General features: G+C 44.6%; 1 protein-coding gene across 1 annotated transcript; it reads left to right on the forward strand.

Moving 5' to 3' along the window:
- Positions 1-633: 633 nt before the first annotated feature.
- LOC117089782 (zinc finger protein 454-like) lies at positions 634-22,468 on the forward strand. Its single transcript, XM_033221356.1, is given in 7 exon segments — positions 634-1,099; positions 2,364-2,502; positions 6,388-6,514; positions 6,923-6,958; positions 6,961-7,010; position 10,798; positions 20,900-22,468. Coding segments are annotated over 6 exon segments (1,578 nt in total). The 5' UTR covers positions 634-1,099; positions 2,364-2,469; the 3' UTR covers positions 22,231-22,468.
- The last annotated feature ends 1,266 nt before the right edge of the window (positions 22,469-23,734 follow it).

Raw genomic sequence — 23,734 nt, forward strand, 5'->3', positions numbered from 1 at the left:
TCCTGAGCGCTATGCAAATTACCTATTCAAAAGCAACTTAAATATCTCCAGTTGGATATTCTTAGGTTTCATCTCATCCTTGACAGTCTCTGCAAAATATGGTCAACAAAAATAAATACCACCTTCTAAATACCACCCAGCTGTCCAGGATGGAGACTTCCTGGTATCCAGGCTCCTTCCTCTCCCTCTTCCCCACCTCTGAGAAGTCCCCAAGCACGAAGTGTTCTGCGTCCCGAACATTCCAGGGGCCGCCAGCCACCACGGGCTCTGTCCTGAGGTGCCAAGCAGGACATCCCTGCCCGACATTCTGTCCCCCCGCACCGCACACGCGTTAACGGCTGTGGCGTCTCCACCCCAGCACGCACTGGCCCGCCCGCAGGGCCAGGCTGGAAGTGTCGGGCGCTTGCCAGGCCAAGGGGCAAACCTGCTGCCTTCCAGGCCTTTTCGGCGCGGTCCCCTTCAGGAACGCGCCCAGTCGCCTCCTACTCCGTCTTCCGGACCTTCCCCATCCTCTCTCTTCAGCGATCGGGCGTCGCTCCCCTGGACTAACCTCCCTTGTCCCCTCTGCAGCTTTTCGCTGGTCTGCATCTTCCTGGGCTTTCGTGCAAGGCAGTGACCTGGTTCTAAAGCGAACGGAACGGAACCGATTCCGTAAGTTCATTCAGCTCCAGAATCCACCAGGTTCCAGATTCTGATGAGCGCGCTGAGGTCGGTGCGGACGGGCCTCTGGGAAAGGTAGTTTCTGCGCCTAAAGCCCGGGGGCGGGGCCCTGTTTCCGCAGGCGCAAGGCAGCACGGTCTCCGCCGATTCTCCCTCTGGGAAGTGGAGTCTGGCCGGCGGAACCACAGCAGCCCTGAGACTTGTGGGAATTCGGCCCAACGGTTCCCAGGGCAACGCGCAAGCGCAGTTCAGCTCCCGGCTGCAGACTCCAGCTCATTGTGTTCTGACTGCGATGTGGCGCTTGCGATCTCTCGCCGCCGGCAGAGGCTCCTCGAAGAGCGACACGGGGGTGACCAGGCACGGTGGTCAAAGCCGCAGAGGGAGAGCGGGAGCGGTCGTGAGGTCGTCTGGGGAGAAGGGCGGAGGCAAAGCCGAGGAGGTGCGGTTGTGGTCCCTTCTGGAGGACGCTGATCCAATGCCCCAAACTTCCGGAATGTATGTCTGAGATTTGATCCCAAACAGAGAGAGGGAGGATGGCCAGGGGTGGTCATCCTGGGCTTGGGGTCGAGTCTGTGAGTGCCTGTGGAGGAGATGGAGCCAGGGCCTCTGGCCTGTGTCTTGGAGCGGACTCTGAGAAGCCCAAGGTTTCCGCTCAGGTGACAGATACGCGCCTGGCGTGGTTCCGAGGCCGGAGGCAGCCCGTGCAGCAGCCCCCGAGGGACCTGGCGAAGCGGCAGGGGCGGGAGGGGGTTGTGTGTGATTAGGGCTCCTATCCTTTTCCTCTCCCCTCCCCGCAACTCACACAAACGCCGCTTCTGCCCACCCGTGACTCCAGGCCACCCACACTGGGCCCCAGAGAGTGAGGACCCTGAGGCCAGAGAAGAGTTTGCCTGAAAGGCTTCCACAGTGAAGAGCCAGCCTTCTTAGCCTCCTTTTTGAGGAGGAAGAAGACGACCCTCCTTTTCGTCTTCTCCTGTCACTCCCAGATAAGGCAGCTGTTGCAAAGCCGCAGAGGGAGAGCGGAGCGGTCTTCCAATCCAATCGAACCCAGACTCTGCCCTCAGTTGCCTCTCCCCAGCGCTCCCACCTTTTCGGGTACATCCTGGTGGATTCTGGAGCTGAATAACTTGTTAAAGAGATAATTCTTGGCCGGGTGCGGTGGCTCACGCCTGTAATCCCAGCACTTTGGGAGGCCGAGGCGAGCTGATCACCTGAGGTCAGGAGTTCGAGACCAGCCTGGCCAATATGGTTAAATCCCAGTCTCTACTAAAAATATAAAAATTAACCGGGCGTGGTGGCGGGTGCGTGTAATCCCAGCTACTCAGGAGACTGGGGCAGGAGAATCGCTTGAACCCAGAAGGCGGAGGTTGCAGTGAGCCAAGATCATGCCATTGCTCTCCAGCCTAGGTGACAGAGCAAGACTCTGTCTCAAAAAAAAAAAAAAAATTCTCTTGAGATCGTCCAGTGAGGCTGAAGGGAAGGACCAGAGGATGGGTGGAAGGCATGAGATCTGGGCCTGGAACAGGCTTTCTGCAAGGAAAAGTCAATGTGTAGTACCCTCTGAAGTAGGAGAGAGAATGGGGAGCAAACAGGAACCAAAACACTCACTGCTTGGGGTCCTGGCATCCTTCCAGGATGTGAAGGCTCACTGCCTCGCTCTGGACTGCTGTATGAGAGCTTCTGACCCAGTCCTCTCCTAATAGCAGGTGTGTAGACCCTTCTAGCCTGAGAAGTTCTGCAGGTGTGAAGCTCCACATCTGCCTCCATAGCACTTTGCCTGTCCCTAAGAGGGCTCATCGGAGAAGAAGAATGGCTGTCAGCCACTTGCCAACCGTGGGCCAGGTGAGTGGGGGTTTCTTCCCCCTAAATTGCTTTCTGGATTTGAAGAGTGTGGCATGTTTCCTTCCTCAGATCGGGAGCTTTTCTCCCAATCCAGTCCCACCCAGACACTGACCTCAGTTGCCTCTCCCCAACCACCACCCACCTCCCACCCTCACCCCCTATCTGGCTCATCCTGGTGGGTGTGGGTATAACTTGCTAAAGGTCACATAAATGTCACAGCTGAGACTGGAACCCAGGTTCCTGTGAAATCAAAACCTGTACTCTTTTCACTAGCAAGTAAGATTAGGGATCTGAAGTGGTAAAGGCATGTATTAGTCCCTTTTTGCCTTACTCTAGAGAAATACCTGAGGCTGGGTAATTGATAAGAAAAGAATTTTAATTGGCCCACAGTTCTGTAGGCTGTATGGGAAGCATGGTGTCAGCATCTACTTCTGATGAGGCCTTTAAAAGCTTCCAATTTGTAATCCCAGCACTTTGGGAGGCCGAGACGGGTGGATCGCGAGGTCAGGAGATCGAGACCATCCTGGCTAACACGGTGAAACCCCGTCTCTACTAAAAAATACAAAAAAACTAGCTGGGCGAGGTGGTGGGCGCCTGTAGTCCCAGCTACTCGGGACCCTGAGGCAGGAGAATGGCGTAAACCTGGGAGGCGGAGCTTGCAGTGAGCTGAGATCCGGCCACTACACTCCAGCCTGGGGGACAGAGCGGGACTCCGTCTCAAAAAAAAAACAAAAACAACAACAAAAAAGCTTCCAATCATAGCAGAAGGTGAAGGGGGAGCAGGTGCATCACACGGTGAGAGAGGGAGCAAGAGAGAGAAGGGGAGGTCCTAGACTCTTAAACAACTGGATCTCATGTCAACCAGCTAAGCGAGAATTCACTCATCACCAAGAGGACGGCACTAAGCCATTCACGAGGGATCTACCCCCTTGATCCAACACCCCCCACCAGGCCCCACCTCCAACGCTAGAGGTCACATTTCAACAGGAGATTTGGAAGGGACATACATCCAAACCATATCAGGGCAGTACCTCACACAAGCTCAAAGAAGAGCATTGTGGGAACACTTTTTGAGGAGGTGTGACTTATTAGACTCTTTTTCTTTTATGAAATTTGGCTTTTTACCAATGAAATTATTCAGAAGACTATGCTTCCAAAAAGTCCTATAATTTCCTAAAACACTTGAGCAGTCCTAGCATCTTTAGAATAAGAATATGGACTGTGCTTTGAAGGAGACAGCATTCATTTGGGCATATACATTCTGATAGATTTGGTTAAATTGTTCTAATTCCTTCACATTTAAACCTCCCCAAGGACTGGAATGTGTGGCAGGAATCACTGGAAAGGATGACCAGCTAGGTGGGAGCGCCATGTTCAACACAGCACAGCTCACCGGCTGCTCCCTCCTCTTGGCTTCTGACTTGTCACTTGGGACCTGTCTCATGCACCACTTCTTCTGTGAGACCTGTCTCCACCCACAGTGCCAGTCTGCTGTGATATTTTCCTTCCCTAACCTTTTCCTCAAAGTCACTGTTGGTGTCATACAATTTATCTTGTGTTTATAGGCTGCCTTAATTTTGTTGCCATTCAACAGACATATGTTAGGGCTGTAAAATGTGCCAGGAATTATGATCTGGGCTACAAATACAAAGTGAACGATAAATGGTCCCTGACAAATGGGTTCATGGCTTCCATCAGAGTATTTCTTGACTGCCTGCCATGGGCCAGGTATCTGGGTGCAGGTAACAGAAACCTAATTCAGACTGCCTTAGGCAGCAGCAGGCACTTATTGGAAAGATATGGAGGTGTTTCCCCAAATGCAAAGGCAAAGACACAACTGGATGTTGACTATGGAAGTGGGGTCTACAATAACCTGAGAGTCCTTTCTCATGGACCTTTGGTTCCTTCTCTGGGCTTCTGCTTACCTCTTCTTTCTCAGTGAACACCAGCTCCCTTAACTTCTCAGCCAACTGGGAAGACAAGAGCTGTAATAGCTACTGGATTTTACATGCTAGGTTAGGTTTCGGGTACACCTGTGTGTCAGGACAGAGAGACTTTCCTCTGTGACCCCATCTCAGAGTTTCTATGAAAGGGACTAGTTCTAATCAGAAGGAACAAGGTCCTATTGTGTAGAATGACTAGTTCTATGGGACCCGTGTGTGTATGCACATATGCACACATGTGCATGCGTGTGTGTGTGAGGGTGTCACAGGGTGTGTGGGGGTATTTGTGTGTGTGTTTGGGTGTGTTCGGGTGTGTGTGTGCTTGCATGTGTGTCGTGTGTGTTGAGGGTCTGTGGGGGGATGTGTAGGGGTATGTCTTTGTATGTGAGTTTGTATGTCTCTGTGTGTGTCTCTATGTTTGTATGTGGGGGTATGGGTATGTGTTGTGTGTATGTGCATGTGCACTTGTGTGTGTGTGTGTATGTGGGTGTATGGATATGGGTGTGTGTGCACATGTGTCTCTGTGTTTGTGTGTGCCTCTGTGAGTTTATGTGTGTTTGTATGTGGGGGGGTATGGATATGGTTGTGTGCGCTTTGTGTGTGTGTGAATGTTGGGGGGTGTGTTGTGTGTGTGTATGTGGAGGGGTATGGGGGTGTGTGTGTGTGCTTTGTGTCTGTGTGTAGGGGGTGTGTGTATGGGTGTGTATGTGTTTGTGTGTAGGTGTGTGTGTGTGCTTGCATATGTGTCTTGGGTGTGTGTGTATGGGTGTGTGTGTGTGTTTGTGTGTGTGTATGTGGAAGGGTGTGGGTGTGTGTGTCTCTGTGGGGGAGTGTGGGTATAGGTGTGTGTGCGTGTGTGTATGTGTGTGTGTTTTGTGTATGTGGAAGGGTGTGGGGGTGTGTGTGTCTCTGTGGGGGAGTGTGGGTATGAGTGTGTGTTGTGTGTATGTGTGTGTGTATGTGGAAGGGTATGGGTGTGTGTGTCTCTGTGGGGGAGTGTGGATATGGGTATGTGTTGTGTGTATGTGTGTGTGTGTGTGTGTCTCTGTGGGAGGGTGTGGGTATGGGTGTGTGTTGTGGATATGGGTGTGTGTTTTGTGTATGTGTGTGTGTGTGTGTCTCTGTTGGGGGAGTGTGGGTATGGGTGTGTGTGGTGTGTATGTGTGTGTGTTCGTGTGTGTGTCTCTGTGGGGGGTGTGGGTATGGGTGTGTGTTGTGTGTATGGGTGTGTGTTGTGTGTATGTGTGTGTGTATGTATGTGGAAGGGTATGGGTGTGTGTGCGTCTCTGTGGGGGAGTGTGGGTATGGGTGTGTGTGTGGGGGTGTGGGGGTGTGTGTGTGTGTACAGCCTGAAGAAACAGGAGTTGCTGAGCAGCCGCAGATAGGTGTTGAGTACCTGGGCCGTGTTCCAGATGTGGGGAAGGCCAGGAGATGAGGAGACAGACAGCCCACATCTTGGAGTTAACAGTCCAGTGGGGGAGACAAAGTAAACCAAACATCACAATAAATTGGGGCAGTGTCTTGATGGGTCCTCACAGACAACTGCAGGAGCTGTCAGGGAAGGCTGCGCTGAGCAAGCGGTGTCTATGCTGAGACCTGCATAGGATTTGGTCCCCTGAGGTGAGGGGAGAGGCAGGGCTAGGCGGTGTGAGGGAGATGGAGAAAATGTTCTGGGCTGAATGGATGGCAAGTTGGAAGTCCCAGTGCTGAGGAAGCCTATCTTCACCACCATATATGTTTCTTCAGAGTGGGGAGCAACGGGTAGTCCAAAGCTAGGCCCCTAGGAGACCCTGAAGAGTGATTAACTTGCCACAGAACGCCAGCTCCCTGTGTGCCAGCAGTCCTGTAAATCTCCACAAGCTTCTAGGGGTTGCCAGTCTCTTTCTAGAGAACCATGTGCATGGGTAGCCCCTGATCAAGGAGAATGAATTTGCTGTTGCAGGAATCGGTGACCTTCAAGGATGTGGCTGTACTCTTCACCCAGGAAGAGTGGGGGCAGCTGAGCCCAGCCCAGAGGGCCCTGTACAGGGACGTGATGCTGGAGAACTACAGCAACCTGGTCTCACTGGGTAAGTGGGGCCCCTGCAAGGTTTCTCTTCACTTTTGGGGATCTCTTTAGGACCTTTCCATTGACACCATATAGAAGATTTGGTTGGACCAATTGAGGACGCTGTCTTCAACGGTGCTATTAATACTTACTGTCCTTGGTGTCCTGGGCACAGGCCTCTTCTGGAGTCCACTGCGGATGCCTCAAAAGTGACTAGGGTCAAATGCTTTCTTTCTGGCAAGGAGAGGAACATGGGAACAGATTGTGTCAGGCCTCAGTCATCTTTTCCTCCCGCTGGGAACACACCTGACCCTGGGCTTCCTATCAAGTCCCCTTTTCCAGCAAGTTCTGAGGACCAGGCTTTATCTTTGCAATCATTTTTATCTCTTGTATAAACAGATGTGGTTTATTTTTGTCTCCCTTAAAAAAGGACTCTTAGGACCCAAACCAGATATGTTTTCCCAGCTAGAAAAAGGGAAGTGTGGATGCCAGAGGATACCCCAGGAGGCTTCTGTCTGGTAAGAATCATGTGTGTGGGAGACACAGGGAGGAGCCCTGCTGGGTAGGGAAGGCTCCATAGGGAAGGCAGGGAGGCTCGCAAATGCACCAGTCTGTGAATTGAGAAAAGAGCCTCTTTCACCTTTGTTCACCTTAATACCTTGTTACTACATTTGTTCTAGCCTGCACTGCCAAAATGTGGCAGGCCTGGACCCTCCCCAGCAATGATTTTTCTTCTCTCCCTCTTTAGCATAGATTAGTAGAGTCTCTGGTCTAGAAAAGACTCAACTTCATCTGGGCAGTTCTCCCACAGCCCATTCATGGGTGTCCTGTTCAGCATCTGACAGTGCAGTCTGTGCCTGCCCTTTTCTCATGAGGAGCCACAGCATGGCAGCTTCTGGTCTTAGGAGCCAGTTTTCATGTGCCTACTAGTTATCTCCTCCAGCTACACGTACTTTTCCTCAACTACCTCCATATGTGTTTGCCCACGTGGATTATTTCTCTTCTGCGTTTTGCCGGCCATGATCTTTGACTGCGAGTGCCATGGAGACCAGGTTTTTTGGTTTGTTTGTTTTTTTTTGAGACGGAGTCTCGCTCTGTCGCCCAGGCTGGAGTGCAGTGGCCGGATCTCAGCTCACTGCAAGCTCCGCCTCCCGGGTTTACGCCATCTCCTGCCTCAGCCTCCGGAGTAGCTGGGACTACAGGCGCCGCCACCTCGCCCGGCTGGTTTTTGTACTTTTTTAGTAGAGACGGGGTTTCACCGTGTTAGCCAGGATGGTCTCGATCTCCTGACCTCGTGATCCGCCCGTCTCGGCCTCCCAAAGTGCTGGGATTACAGGCTTGAGCCACCGCGCCCGGCGAGACCAGGTTTATTGTATGTTTTGCTGTGTTGCTCACACCTATCTCAGTGCTTGGCACCTAGTAAGTAGCACAGATTTGTTGCCTGGGGATACAAAAGACATGACAGTTTGGTGACGGTTACTTGTCTTGAGGAGCTCATTGTATCTGGTGGCTTAAGGGCAGTGCTGTGTTTTGCTCCCTTAATCCCCAGTATTCCAGAGTGCTTAGTGCCTTACCCAAGCACTGTAGCGTTTCACTATCAGCTAGCATTTTGCAGAGTGTCACATATTTTTACAAACCTTTTGTTATGGATTTTCCACAGTAACCCAGTGTAGTAGGCAGAAATTTATATCCTACAATAAATAGCTGTGTACCTGGAATATCTAGAACCCAATCTGTTATGGAAATTAAATATCTTTTTTTTTTCTTTCTTTTTTTTTTTTTGAGATGGAGCCTCCCTCTGTTGCCCAGGCTGGAGTGCAGTGGTGCAATCTCAGCTCACTGCAACCTCTGCCTCTTGGGTTCGAACAATTCTCCTGCCTCAGCTTCCCGAGTAGCTGGGACTACAGGCTTGCGCCACCATGCCTGGCTAATTTTTGTATTTTTAGTAGAGATGGGGTTTCACCATGTTGGCCAGCATGATCTCGAATTCCTGACCTCAAGTGATCCGCCCACCTTAGCCTCCCAGAGTGCTGGGATTACAGGCATGAGCCACCTCACCTAGCCAGAAATTAAATGTCTTAATTCTAAAACTCAGTTGTCAAAAAACTTTTTAAAATATATCCAATAGCATTCTGAATAATCTATGAATCTGTATGTTCCATTACCAAACTAAGGCATTTTAAATATTTTATTCTGTATTATACAAATAGTCTTATAACAAAAATGGAGGCAATTAAAAGAAATTCATCCATAGTTCTACCACCTTGGCATCACTGTTTTTACCTAAATCGTTCAATCATCCATTCATTCATGATTTAAGGAGTCTGATTCTTCATTGCACCCTTGAGAGGAGTATGGAGGGAGGTGAAGAAGACTTTTGTGCCTACAGAGGTTTCATAGTCAGCTGTGGGTGATGACATGAAAGCACAGCAAGCCGCAGTTGAGTGTACCCAGGCCTCTCCCCACACTCTGTTTCCACAGTCATGATTTCTGAGTTTCCTGGAGATGTAGCACCGAGGCTGGTTTGTGAAGGATGATTAGCAGTTAGCCAGTCAGACATCAAAGAAGACTTAATTTGTGACTCAAGAAAGTTTTATAGCTTTTCCATTTCCTATTAAAATTTATGTGTATATATAATTTATGTAAATTTAAATATATATTTTATATATTCTGTGAATTTATTTATATTTAAATAATAAATTTAATGTATAATTTATATAAATTATATGTGTGTATATATGTCTATATATATATTTTTAAGACACAGTCCCCTTCTGTTACCAGGCTGGAGTGCAGTGGTGTAATCATGGCTGTCTGCAACGTTGAACCTCCTGGGCTCAAGTGATTCTCTTGCCTCAGGCTCCTAAATAGCTGAGACTATAGGTGCCTGCCACTGCCTGGCTACTTTTTATTTATTTTTTATTTTTTGTTTTATTCAAGATGTCACCCAGGCTGGAGTGCAGTGGTGCAGTCTCGGCTCACTGCAACTTCCATCTCCCAGGTTCAAGTGATTCTCCTGCCTCAGCCTCCCAAGTAGCTGGGATTACAGGCGCCTGCCATGTCGCCCAGCTAATTTTTTGTATTTTTACTAGAGATGAGGTTTTGTCATGTTGGCCAGGCTGGTCTCAAACTCGTGACCTCAGGTGATCCGCTCCCCCCTCAGCCTCCCAAAGTGCTGGGATTACAGGTGTGAGCCACTGTGCCTGGTCTTTTTTTTTAGTATTTTGCCCAGGCTGATCTCAAACTCTGGACTTCAATCCTCCTGCCTCAGCCTCCTAATAAAGTTATATTTTTAAAAAATAGATCTTCTATTTTGTTTTTTGTCCACTGGGAGTTTCTGCTGTAAAGAAGTGCTGGTCATTTCCAAATAACTAGTATTGTCACTTGTCAGTTCCTAGTTCATATTGTTACTTCCTAATTCATATTCATTCTCAAAATATTTGTTGGATTCATTTTTAGTTTTTTTCTCTTATTTCTGTTTCATTTCTTTTTGTTTGTTGTTGTTGTTGTTGTTGTTGTTGTTTGAGATGGAGTCTCACTCTGTCACCAGGCTGGAGTACAGTGGCACGATCTGGGTTCACTGCAACCACTGTCTCCCGGGTTCAAGCGATTCTCCTGCCTCAGCCTCCTGAGTAGCTGGGACTACAGGCGTCCACCACCACGCCCGGCTAATTTTTGTATTTTTAGCAGAGATGAGGTTTCACCATGTTGACCAGGATGGTCTCCATCTCCTGACCTCATAATCCTCCTATCTCGGCCTCCCAAAGTGCTGGGATTACAGGCATGAGCCACCGCACCCAGCCTTAAAGAGCTGTTTCTTATTTATTGCTCTTACATGTAATTTCTACACACACCATTATCATTTCTTTGTTTCACTATAAAATAATTTTTTTTTTTTTTTTTTTGAGAGGGAGTCTCACTCTGTCACCCAGGCTGGAGTACAGTGGCGCAATCTTGGCTCACTGCAAGCTCCGCCTCCCGGGTTCAGACCATTCTCCTGCCTCAGCCTCCCGAGTAACTGGGATTACAGGCGCCCGCCACCACGCCTGGCTAATTTTTTGTATTTTTAGTAGAGACGGAGTTTCATTGTGTTAGCCAGGATGGTCTGATCTCCCGACCTCGTGATCCACCGGCCTTGGCTTCCCAAAGTGCTGGAATTACAGACGTGAGCCACTGCGCCCGGCCAAAATAAATGTATTTTGAATATTGTACATCATGTATATACATGTATACATCATGTATACACAGCCCTTGTTTGGGAGTTTCTTTGCGGGTATTCATAGATGTAGAGGTACTGGATTTAAGGGTATATGTTCCTTCAACTTTACTAGATATTTGCAGATTGATCATCAAATTAGTTGTTCCAAATTATACTAACAGTTGATGCAAATTCCTGTTACTTAACATCCCTGCCCAAATTTGGAGCTATCAGAGTTTTAAAAACTTCTGTTAGTCTTATTCCTGAGACATGGTATCTTGTGGTTTTTATTTACATTTCCTTCATTACCAGTGAGGTGGAACATCTTTTCATATACTGACTGATTATTTACTTTTTGTGACTGACACACTCCTATTCTTTGCCCATTTTTCTATGACAGTTTCTTTTTGTGTTCATTCGTAGGAGCTCTGTCTGTATTTAGGAATCTGCTTTATCAGTTCATGTGAATGTCCATTGTCCAGTCCATAGCTTACCGTGTCTCTTTATGAGCAGAAGTTCTTATCTGATGAAGTAAAATATATCAGTATTCGTCTTTATGATATTTATTCTTAGTGCTTTCTGTGTCCTGTTTAAATCATCTTTTCTACCCTTTGATCCATGAGGAAAGGACTTTGTCTTGTTTGCTCTTGTATCTTGGGCAATACTAGGTCTTAGTATGTATTTGCTGAATAAGTTCATTTCTAATAATTTTTACCTTTTTCTTTTTTTTCTGTGTGTTGTCAGAAGTTTGTCTTTTTTAATAGACTTTTAAATGAATAAACATGTGACTCTGCTGATCCTTTCTATTTTTGTTTATTAATTTTTGTTCTTCACTGTTTCCTTCAACTTTTTTGGAGTTTATTCTGTTTTTCCCCCTTTTTCTTTCTTTTAAGCATTTATTTTTAATTGAAATAATACAGGCATTTAATGAACTCTATGAGGTTTATAGTGAACAATGGTGGCTCTTCCCCCCACTTCCCCTTTTTGCCCTCTCTAGAAGTAGCCACTCTCTCTTCTTTTAGCTGATTATTTGATATATTTGCTTCCGTTTCTCCAAGTGACATGTTTGTGTTGCTACCTCTTGGCTTTTCAGTTTTAGACAGTATGTATTGAATTCTTTCTATACAAAGTGAGGCTTAAACTCGGCCCCCGGCCCCTTCACCAACTCCTGCTTATTGAATTTCCACTCGCCGTCCTCCCGGTTGTAGTGTAGCTTTGACTTCATCAATAGTCAGTGTTGACATTCTCAAACACTAGTCATAACTGAACTGTGTAGGAAATTATGACAACTTTGCTTTCCTAAGCAATGTATTCCTAGAGTTCATTAGTTCTTAGTTGAGTTTATATTGATCATTAATTTGATCTCAGTCCTTCTCTCATTGTCGTCATCTTTTCTGGAGACTTCTGACCTCCATTCTAGAAGGCTCGGCCTTCTGCAGCTGGTGCCCAGCTGGCATCCTGAGAATCCCCTTCTATCCTGGGCCGTTCACTGTGCTGTTCACTGTGTCCCGTGTCTTCTTTCATGGTTTGCTCTCTCCTTTTGGTGGCACACATCTCCTTGTAGCTTCCATAGGAAGAATGCGAGGAAATACATGTTTTCTACCCTATTAGCTTATCTGTAGATGTCTTTTTCTCTCCCTGACACTTCATGGATCATTTGACTGGATAGAATTCAGCACTGGGAATCATTTTCCTTCAGAAATTTCACATTACTCCATTGTTTTCTGGACCTTAGGCTGCTGTTAAGAAATCCGAAATCACAGCCGGGTTCGGTGGCTCACGCCTGTAATCCCAGCACTTTGGGAGGCCGAGATGGGCAGATCACGAGGTCAGGAGATCGAGACCATCCTGGCCAGCACGGTGAAACCCTATCTCTACTAAAAATACAAAAAATTAGCCAGGCGTGGTGGTGGGCTCCTGTAATCACAGCTACTCAGGAAGCTGAGGCAGGAGAATGGCGTGAACCCAGGAGGTGGAGCTTGCAGTGAGCTGAGATCGCGCCACCGCACTCCACCCTGCGTGACAAAGTGAGATTCTGTCTCAAAAAAAAAAAAAAAAAAGAAATCCGAAATCGCTCTGTTTCTTGATCATTTGTAACCTGTTTTTCCTCTCTGAAAACTTGCAAGATCTTCTCATTTACTCCAGTGATCTTAAATTTCCCGGTGATGTTCCCTGCCATGGATCTATTTTTATCCACAAGCATTGGTGAGCCTTTGGCTGAGCATTTAGTGAAACTTTCCATCTAAAATTCCCACCCAGCCAGGCATGTTGGCTCACACCTGTAATCCCAGCACTTTGGGAGGCCGAGGTGGGTGGATCACTTGAAGTCAGGAGTTTGACACCAGCCTGGCCAACGTGGTGAAACCCCATCTCTATTAAAAATACAAAAATTAGCTGGGTGTGGTGGCGGGAGCCTGTAATCCCAGCTACTCGGGAGGCTGAGGCACAAGAATCACTTGAACCCGGGAGGCGGTGGTTGCAGTGAGCTGAGATTGCACCACTGCACTCCAGCCTGACTGGAGTGCTGGGCTGGACAACAGTTGGGCAACACAGTGAAACTGTGTCTCAAAAAATAAAAATAAATAAGTAAAATAAAATTCCTGCCCGTTGGCATCAGGACATTTTCTCTATTATTGTTTGATTTCCACTTTCAGTTTTTTTTCTTTTTCTCTTTGCGGAATACTTGATACTAATAATGGACACCCTAGACTGGTCTCTAATTTTCTTATTATTGAAATTCTCATCTTTTATGCTCTTTTGTGTACGTGCTTTTTGTCAAGTTTCCACAACTTTGTCTTCCAACTCTTCTACTGAGGTTTTTAAAAATAATTCTTACTCAGCTTTATCGAATTACAATTACATGGAATAAAATTCACCAATTGAAGTGTAAAATTTGATTAGTTTTGACAAATGTATACATTTGTAGCCATCACCAAGTCAAGGAAAATAACATTTTTCTTTCTTCTTTTTTTTTTTGGGGGGGGATGGAGTCTCCCCTGTCACCCAGGCTGGAGTGCAGTGGCGCGATCTCGGCTCACTGTAAGCTCGGCCTCCCGGGTTCACGCCATTCTCCTGCCTCAGCCTCCCGAGGAGCTGGGACTACAGGTGCCCGCCACTACACCCGGCTAATTTTTGTATTTTTAGTAGAGACAGGGTTTCACTGTGTTGGCCAGGATGGTCTTGATCTCTTGACCTCGTGATCCGCCCACCTCGGCCTCCCAAAGTGCTGGGATTACAGTCGTGAGCCACCGCGCCCGGCCCAGTCTTTCTTATTTTATTCATCCTAACTTCCACTTTGAGATGAAATTGATGGGACCAATTCTTGAAACTTGTGGTGATTGAGGAGTGAATTGGTCTAGTGTTTGGTCCCTCCCTGGGTGTGACCCTCTTGACTACATTATAAAGGAGGCTTGGAACATATTACTTGCATGCCACTTCAAACCCTACATTAAGTATTATAACACCATCTTTTTTTTTTTTTTTAATATGGACCAGTGCAGGTAGGGATATGGCTCCTTAATTCAGCCTGCCCTGAAGTGACCTGGGCCCCAGTGAGCGTGCCTGAGGTGCTCACACCAGAGTGCAGAGTGCTCTTTCGTACTGCAGGCTAGATCAGTGCCAGTAAGTCCCGTCTTACTGAACTGGATTAATTCACACCTCAATTAATTTTCAGTGTGGTCAAACCTGGATGCATTTGATGCCCCTCTTCATAAACTCTTCTTGAAGATGAGTGTTATTATGTAATATAAAATATTTAAAAAGTCAAATAATTACCCTCAAAAATATTTTAAGCCATATATTCTCTTACATAGAGACGTTGTGTTTTTAATCACAATCAATGAAAGGTTTTAATAGATGTCAGTAGCCAATAGCTGACAGAAAAGAAAGCTAGACACTGGTGTTTTTATTGATTATTTTTGAAAGCCATCTCCCAGATATTTTAAAGCAAACTTTTTTTGAAGTTTATACAGAAAGTGTTTTCTGTATACATCTGTATACCAAAAGTATACAGATCATAAATGTCCAACTCAGTGAATTTTTACTGTTTAAATATATCTGCGTAGTCAGCATTCATATCAAGAATTATAACATTATCAGCACCCCTTAGAACCACCCAGTCCCCTCGCAGTTTCTTTTGTAGTAAAGGTAACAGCGACTCTGGCGACAGATTTGTTTTGCCTGTTTGTAAACTTTAAATCATACAGTATGTACTCTTTCATGTCTGGCTTCTTGCTTTCAACAGTATGTTTGAGATTCATCCTTGTCACTTGGAACAATAGTTGGTTCATTCTCGTTGCTGTATAATGTTTAGCCATACAAACCTGTCATTATTTGTACATTTTACTGTTGCTAGACATTTGGTTTATTTCTAGCTTAGAGCTATTACAAATAGTACCATTATGAACATTTCTTGTGCAACTTTTAGAAAATATAGGTACACATTTTCCTTGATTAAATAGCTAGGAGTACTATGATTATGCATATGCAAACTTTAACAGACATAGCCGCATAGTTTTCCGAAGTGGTTATACTAATTTATACTCCTACCAGTGAAATGCAAGGTTTCCATATCATCTCTTATACATTTAATATTATCTTTAAAATGTTTTTTCTACCATTCTAGAGGATGTATGGTTATAACTAAAGTTGATCTTCTTATTTTTAGTATTTCAATACCCTGTCTTCTAAAGTAACTATACATCTTTGCCCCACTGTCTATTTTGTTGTCTAATCTTTTGTTACTGGCTTACAGGGCTGGGTATTAGAATGTAGAATTCTGTCATATATATGCATTGCAAACAGTGTTTCCCACACTGGATAATGACGCCATCTGAAAAATACAAATTCTGAATTTTCAGACACCTGAATTCATCAGAGATCTTTTTTTTTTTCCTGCCTATGGTTAGCGCTTTTTGTGTTCTATTTAGGACATCTTAAGCCCATGAAGATCTGTTTTCCTGTAGTAGCTCTAGTATTTTGTCTTAAGTACTTAGGTCTGCATTCTATACAGAGGATTGATTACTCATTATTTTCTATAGAGTCGTCCAGTTGACCCAGGATCATTTGCTGAAAAGGCCATCTTTCCCCCATCGTACTGCACTGCCACCTTTGTCATATATGAGGTGACTGCATGTCCGTGGGTCTGATTCTGGGTTCTATAATCTGTTCCATGGGTCTGTTTGTGTACACATTTGTTTCTGGACTCTATTCTCTTTCATTCTTTCTATCTAATCTTGTGCCAACACAACATTGCTTTAATTACTCTAGCATTGTAATAAGCCTTACACTTGCTGATGTAAATTCTCCAGTTTTGTCCTTTCCTCTTAGAATTTTAGAATTGGCTATTCAGTTTTCACAAAATTCCTGCTGGAATTTTGATAAGAATTGGGCTGAAAGTGTAGATTAATGGGGGACAATTGAGAATTTGAAGTCAAATGCGTTTATTGGGTTGTTGAGATCATTTTTTTTTTTTTTGAGACAGTCTCGCTGTCACCCAGGCTGGAGTGCAGTAACGTGATCTTGGCTCGCTGCAAGCTCCACCTCCTGGGTTCACGCCATTCTCCTGCCTCAGCCTCCTGAGTAGCTGAGACTACAGTCGCCCGCTACCGCGCCCGGCTAATATTTTGTATTTTTAGTAGAGACAGGTTTTCACCATGTTAGTCAGGATAGTCTTGATCTCCTGACCTCATGATCTACCTGCCTCTGCCTCCCAAAGTGCTGGGATTACAGGTGTGAGCCACAACGCCTAGCCCCCTTTTTCTCTTTTACTTTTGTTTTTCTTCTTTTCTTTATTCTTTTTTTTTTCTTTTTTTTTTTTTTGAGACAAGTTCTTGCTCTGTTAGCCAGGCTGGAGTGCAGTGGTGTGATCATAGTTTACTGCAACCTTGAACTCCTGGGCTCAGGCGATCCTCCCACCTCAGCCTCCTGAGTAGCTGGGACTACAGGAACACATCACCACACCTAGCTGACTTTTAACATTTTTTGTGGAGATAAAATTTCACCATATTGCCCAGGCAAGTCTTGGATTCCTAGAGTCAAGTGGTCCTCCTGCCTTGGCCTCCCAAGGTACTGGGATTATGAACATGAGCCACTATGCCCAGCCCATTCCTTTTCTTTTTTTTTTTTTTGAAACGTAGTTTCACTCTTGTTGCCCAGGCTGGAGTGCAATGGAACGATCTTGGCTCACTGCAACTTCGACCTCCCGGGTTCAAGCGATTCTCCTGCCTCAGCCTCCTGAGTAGTTGGGATTATAGGCATGTGCTACCACGCCTGGCTAATTTTGTATTTTTAGTAAAGGCGGGGTTTCTCCTTGTTGGTCAGGCTGGTCTCAAACTCCCGACCTCAGGTGATCCACCTGCCTTGGCCTCCCAAAGTGCTGGGATTACAGGCATGAGCCACCACACATGGCCAGTCCATTCCTTTTTTTAATGATTTGATTTCTGAGTCATTGAGGGTGCCATATGAACATATTTCACTGTGATTATTGCTTTATCTATTTTTCCTTTTTATTCTATTTTTTGTTATACATTTTTAAAGTTATGTTGTGTGCATACAAATGAAAATTTATTGTATGTTCCTGGAGAATTGACCCTTTTGTCTATATAAAATACCTTAAAGTCTGTCTTCTCAAATACTGTGTGATTTGTCTGTTATTAGTATGGATATAGCACCTTTCTTCTGTAAGATATATCCTTTTTAATTCTTTTATTATTTCAGTGTCTACATTTTTGGTATTTCTTTTCTAAGTGATATTCAATTATGTTTTGTTTATCCAGTCTCACAATCTTTTTTTTTTTTTTTTGAAATGGAGTCTCACTCTGTCACCAGGCTGGAGTGCAGTGGCATGATCTCAGCTCACTGCAACCTCTGCCTCCCGGGGTTCAAGCGATTCTTCTGCCTCAGTCTCCCGAGTAGCTGGGATTACAGGCACCCGCCACCACGCCCAGCTAATTTTTGTATTTTTAGTAGAGATGGGGTTTCACCATTTTGGCCATGATGGTCTCAATCTCTTGAACTCGTGACCTGCCCACCTCAACCTCCCAAAGTGCTGGGATTACAGGCGAGAGCCACCACACCTGGCCCACAATCTTAGTTTTTAAAAATAACTTAGGTAAGTTACTATATTTTTATATCTACTCTCCTATTATTATTTTATATTTCACTTGCTTGCTCTAAATTCCTTGTCCTTTTTTCCTTCCTTCTATTGGATTAAATATTTTTATTGTGCCATTTTTACTCTGTATTAGCTTGTTGATTAACCTTCTTTACTTAGTCTTTTATTGTTAATGCTAATAAATAAAACCAGCTTATTACTGTCCAAAATAAATTTTTACTTTTAATAATTCCCAGACAGTGGTACAATCTTAAAAATTAACAGCATTTTTGGCCAGGCACGGTGGCTCATGCCTGTAATCCCAGCACTTTGGGAGGTCAAGGCAGGCAGATTGCCTGAGCTCAGGAGTTCACAACCAGCCTGGGCAACACAGTGAAACCCTGTCTCTACTAAAATACAACAAAAAATTAGCTGGGCATGGCAGCGTGCGCCTGTAGTCCCAGCTACTCAGTAGGCTGAGGCAGGAGAATCACTTGAATCCAGGAGGCAGAGGTTGCAGTCAGCCAAGATCACCACTGCACTCCAGCCTGGGCAACAGAGCGAGACTCGGTCTCAAAAAAAAAAAATTAACAGCATTTTCTTCCTTCTACCTTTATTTTTGCTATGTATTTTAATTCCACATATATTTGCAGTTCATTAAGACATTATAATTATTGTCTCATGTAATCAATTGTATTTTTATTTATCCACATATTTAACTTTTCCATTGCTTTTCATGCCTTCTTACATTTTCATATTTCCACCTGGAATTATTTTTCTTCTACCTGGAACACATCTGTGTTTCTTTTAATGTAGATCTGCTGGTGACACCATCTCTGTTTTTATTTGTATGGAAATATCTACTTCATGTTTAATTTTTAGAGGTATTTTCTCTGTGTGTTGAATTCTAGCTTGACAGTTCGGTTCTTTCAACACTTCAGATGTTACTTCATTGTCTTCTGGGTTCCACTGTTTTCATTAAGACACTGCCAGTCTTAATTTTGCTTTTCAAAGGTAATGTATCATTTTTTTTTTCAAGCAACTTTCAAGTTAATCTTTGGTTTTCAGTAGTGCCTAGGTGAATTTTCTTTGTAGTTAGCCTTGGAGTTTATAGCCCTTCTCAGAGTTCATTTTTCAACCTTTTTCTTTTTAAATAGTGTTTATCTTTTTAGCCATGTTTTACTATGGATATTTTCTGCTTATGTATTTTTGTAGCTCACTATTCCTCTCTCTGCTGTGTTTGATATCTTGTTAAAGACTATTGAATTCATAATTTCGGTTATTGTATTTCTCAGTGCTAGAATTTCCATTTGATTATTCTGTTCCAGTTCTTTGTTGTAATTCTCATTCCTGTTTCCTTGAACGCGTTAATCGTGGTTGTTTTAAGGTTCACATCTGATAACTCTGGTATCTGTGTTCTGCGGTTCTCTATTGTCTGTTTTTCCCTCTTCATTCAATTTCTTAGCACAGCCGGCCTTTTTTTTATTGCGTCCCTGACACTATGTGTGACGGAGAGCAGAGGCTCTAGATGTTGTTCTTCCAGAGAAGATTTAACTTCCCTAGTAGCAACTAGAGCGCAAGCAAACCATCCTCCTCCAGCCAAGGGCTGGAATAGCTGGAGGTTGGTCACAGTATTTGTAAAGCTTTGTCAACTGCTCGTTTGCCCGCGCTGCTGGTTTTGTAGCCTGGCAGTTGCCCGTGCTGCTGGTTTTGTAGCCCAGCAGGAGTCCCAGCTGAGAGCTTCACATGTTTATCATGACCTCTCCTTGGAAGGTCCCGGTTCTGTTGTACCAAAAGACTGGAAAATTCTGGATTTCTGCTTAACTTTAATCTTTTGCCCTGTAAACCTTAAATTCAATAAAATGTTTGAGTAACAAGCCACTGAGTATTGGGATCACCTCTCTATATTTTCATTCTCTCCCAAATATTAGACTATAAAGTCGGCCTGGGTGACATCTCATGCCTTCAGACAGATAACTTTTTTCAGTACAGATTTTCTAGTTGTTTCTGCGGAAATGTTGGTCTGCCACGGCTACTCTCTTTGGCCGGAAGTGAAAGTCAGTCCTCAACATTTTGACATTTGGCAGTACTGATGTTTAACTTTGACCATTCTTTGTTTTGAACAGGGATATATTATTCTGAGCTCAACAGGATTTTAGTCTTGAAATGTGTTTACCTTTCTTTTCCTAATAAGTAAAGAGGTTTGTTTCTTTGATTCTAAAATGATACCAGGAGTGCCTTTTTGTAGAAGATTTTCTGGAGCGAGTGGGAAAAGGAGGTAATAAGGATGGCTTGTTCTTGATAGGATTTCTCATGAATTTTGCATCATCTGTGTTTAGAATCTAGTCCTTAGTATTACATTTTAGCCCCTCTCCTGTTTGCCCTGAGAATACTTGCCGGCAGTGCTTACAGCTGCAGTGTTTATCCTGAGATACCTTTGCCACAAAATGTCTCATGGCACAGTTTCCTCCCCTGGTGTCACATTATTCATCTGGGTTTGGAGACACTGCTTCCTCACAAGCAATAGGAGGTCCTTATTATTTTAGTAGATATGAACATTTCACACAGCCTGTACAGCAGCCTGGCTTTTTATTATTCATCTGAATGCTCAAATGAGCCTATATGTTGATTTTAGTTTACTCTAGAGTCAAGGTTTTTTCCTACCAAGTGTTGACTGCTATTTTCAGTGGTTTCTTAAGGCCACATCTGTGTTGTTTTAAAAACCATCTCATTTGAATGGACAGGGCACTTTTCTTCTTGTCTGTTAGCACCATGTGGTCTTTATCCATTTTTTGTTTTTGTTTTTGTTTTAGGCTTAGAAAATCAGATAACTTCCCTATTATCACAAAGAAAATATGTGTTGTACTCAATTCTAACCCAGGCCTGTGACTTCTAAGATCATGCTTCTAAGCTCTCCTGCCTCATACATTATACGTGAGGTCAACCCCTGCCATAGTCCCCTGTTCACGCCTCTTTTCTGTCCTTTCTTGTTGTTACTTCAGAAAATCTTCAAACTCGAAACCTGCCTGTTAGCATTATGAACAGGCTCATCATCTCACCCCATCCAAATGTTCTACTAGGGTAAAACGGACATTTTTATTTTTGATGTGTTTCAGACTGGACGACCCAGCCTGCCAGTAAGAAATCTACTCTCAAGGTGGCGATTCCTGAAGAAGAATTGGGCCAATGGACAATAAAGGAAAGATTCAGCAGCAGCAGTCACTGGAAGCGTGCTAGCCTGCTGGAGTGGCAGTGTGGAGGCCAGGAGATGAGTCTGCAGCGAGCGGTGCTCACTCACCCCAGCACCCCATCTGGGATTGGTGAACAGGAATGGGATGAATCTGGCAGCACTATGAGCTCATCTCTTCACAGTGCTCAAAGTCAGGGATTCCAGCCTCGCAAAAATGCCTTTGAGTGTAGTGAGTGTGGGAAAGTCTTCTCTAAGAGTTCAACTCTTAATAAACATCAGAAAATTCATACTGAAAAAAACCCAAATCAGAAAATTCATGTTAAAGAGAAAAGATATGAATGTAGAGAATGTGGGAAAGCCTTTCACCAGAGTACACACCTAATCCATCACCAAAGAATTCACACCGGCGAGAAACCCTATGAATGTAAGGAATGTGGCAAGGCCTTCTCAGTGAGCTCCTCACTTACGTACCATCAGAAAATTCATACTGGAGAGAAGCCTTTTGAATGCAACTTATGTGGAAAAGCTTTTATCCGAAATATACACCTTGCCCATCATCACAGAATACACACTGGAGAGAAACCTTTTAAATGTAACATTTGTGAAAAAGCCTTTGTGTGCAGGGCACATCTTACCAAACACCAGAATATCCATAGTGGAGAGAAACCCTATAAATGCAATGAATGTGGAAAAGCCTTTAATCAGAGCACAAGTTTTCTTCAGCATCAGAGAATCCACACTGGAGAGAAACCCTTTGAATGTAATGAATGTGGGAAGGCCTTCAGGGTGAACTCTTCCCTTACTGAACATCAGAGAATTCATACTGGAGAGAAACCTTACAAATGTAATGAATGTGGGAAAGCTTTCAGGGATAATTCGTCCTTTGCACGACATCGGAAAATCCACACTGGAGAGAAACCGTACAGATGTGGCTTGTGTGAGAAAGCCTTCAGGGATCAATCAGCACTAGCCCAGCATCAGAGGATTCATACCGGGGAGAAGCCTTATGCATGCAACATATGCGGAAAAGCCTTCAGTGACCATTCAGCCCTCACCCAACACAAGAGAATTCATACCAGAGAAAAACCTTACAAATGTAAAATCTGTGGGAAAGCCTTTATCCGAAGCACCCACCTTACTCAACATCAGAGGATTCACACAGGAGAGAAACCCTACAAATGTAACAAATGTGGGAAAGCGTTTAACCAGACTGCAAACCTCATTCAGCATCAGAGACATCATATTGGAGAAAAGTGACATGAGTGCAGTTTGTCTGGAAGACCTTTGAGACTGAGTAGATTAATTATTGAATGTAAGATAATCCATTCTAGAGAATAACTATGAAAGCTTACATCAAGATCATCAGTTTATTTACCGAAGGTCAACTTTCACAGTGTCATGGGGTTTGGGCACTTAAGAATGGCAAATACTCAGCCAGGTGTGGTGGCTCACACCTGTAATCCCAGCACTTTGGGAGGCCAAGGTGGGCAGATCTCGAGGTCAAGAGATCGAGACCATCCTGGCTAACATGGTGAAACTCCTTCTCTACTAAAAATATTAAAAATTAGCTGGGAGTGGTGGCAGGTGCCTGTAGTCCCAGCTACTAGGGAGGCTGAAGCAGGAAAATGGCGTGAACCTGGAAGGTGGAGGTTACAGTGAGCTGAGAGCACACCACTGCACCCCAGCCTGGGTGACAGCGAGACTCCACCTCAAAAAAAAAAAAAAAAAAAAAAAAAAAAAAGAAGAAGAATGGCAAACACTCCTCGTTCTTTAATACTGCTTCAAATAGCAGTACTGTTTGATTTGTCTGAATTACCAAGTATCAGAACCAAAATGGAGCTTCATTAACAGCATTAAAATTGGTTTATCAGATTACATTTTGACTATTAGAGAAACTGTGGAATTGTAAAAATTAAAGTTGAAAAGCAAAGGAACAAAAAGGTAAAATGGCCTACAAGCATTTCACTCTACTAGATTCTCTTACATAAGAGAATTGCCACCTTTAATGGAAACCTTAGTCCTCTCCTCACCCACACCACCGACACCCAGTGTAAAGAAAGTTCAGTCACCATGCACCACCAACAATTATTTAAATTATGCTTCCCACCTTCTGCTTCAAACCATCCATTGTCACATCTCTCTGGTCTGTGTGTCTGCTGGCTTAATCCCTGTAGAATCCCTGTGAGATGATTCATTTGCCCCAAATGACCCTCTTCTGACTTAGCAACTCCTAAATGTCTGCATGGCGCCACCTATCACTGCCCCATATGGGGAGCGTGGTGATCTGGTCTCAGTCACAGTCCGTGATTTTTAATATCGCACCCAAATCCAGCCTTCAGAACTTGGTATCTCTGTCTAGAAGGCAAAACTTGATCAAAATTCTTGAGTTACGCATTTCCTCTGGGCTTCAGCTTGACTGACCCTGGGATGGTACCTGAAGGAGGGGCTTTGCCTATGCCGCGTTCACCCTCCAGTTCTTCTGTACTTAGTGACTCTACACATCAGTCAGGGACTTGCTCAGCTTCAGGTACAATGATCCCACCCACTTAAGTTGTAGTTTTCCCAATCACCTCCCTCTGTCATTTCCCATTTCTCTATGTGCAATTGATGTAAGAGGTGAAAGCCCCAAGGCCAGTTCTCAGAATGCTCTGACCCACTCTTCCCCTGGCTGGACAGTCCACTGTGTCCACTGCATTAGAGTACATTTCCTACTCCCAGGATAGACTGCTGCATCCTGGTCCTTCCCCTGCTTTTTCTAGGT

This window comes from Trachypithecus francoisi, unplaced genomic scaffold (assembly GCF_009764315.1).
Source record: "Trachypithecus francoisi isolate TF-2019V2 unplaced genomic scaffold, Tfra_2.0 Contig00890, whole genome shotgun sequence".
In the NCBI taxonomy this organism is placed as follows: domain Eukaryota; kingdom Metazoa; phylum Chordata; class Mammalia; order Primates; family Cercopithecidae; genus Trachypithecus; species Trachypithecus francoisi.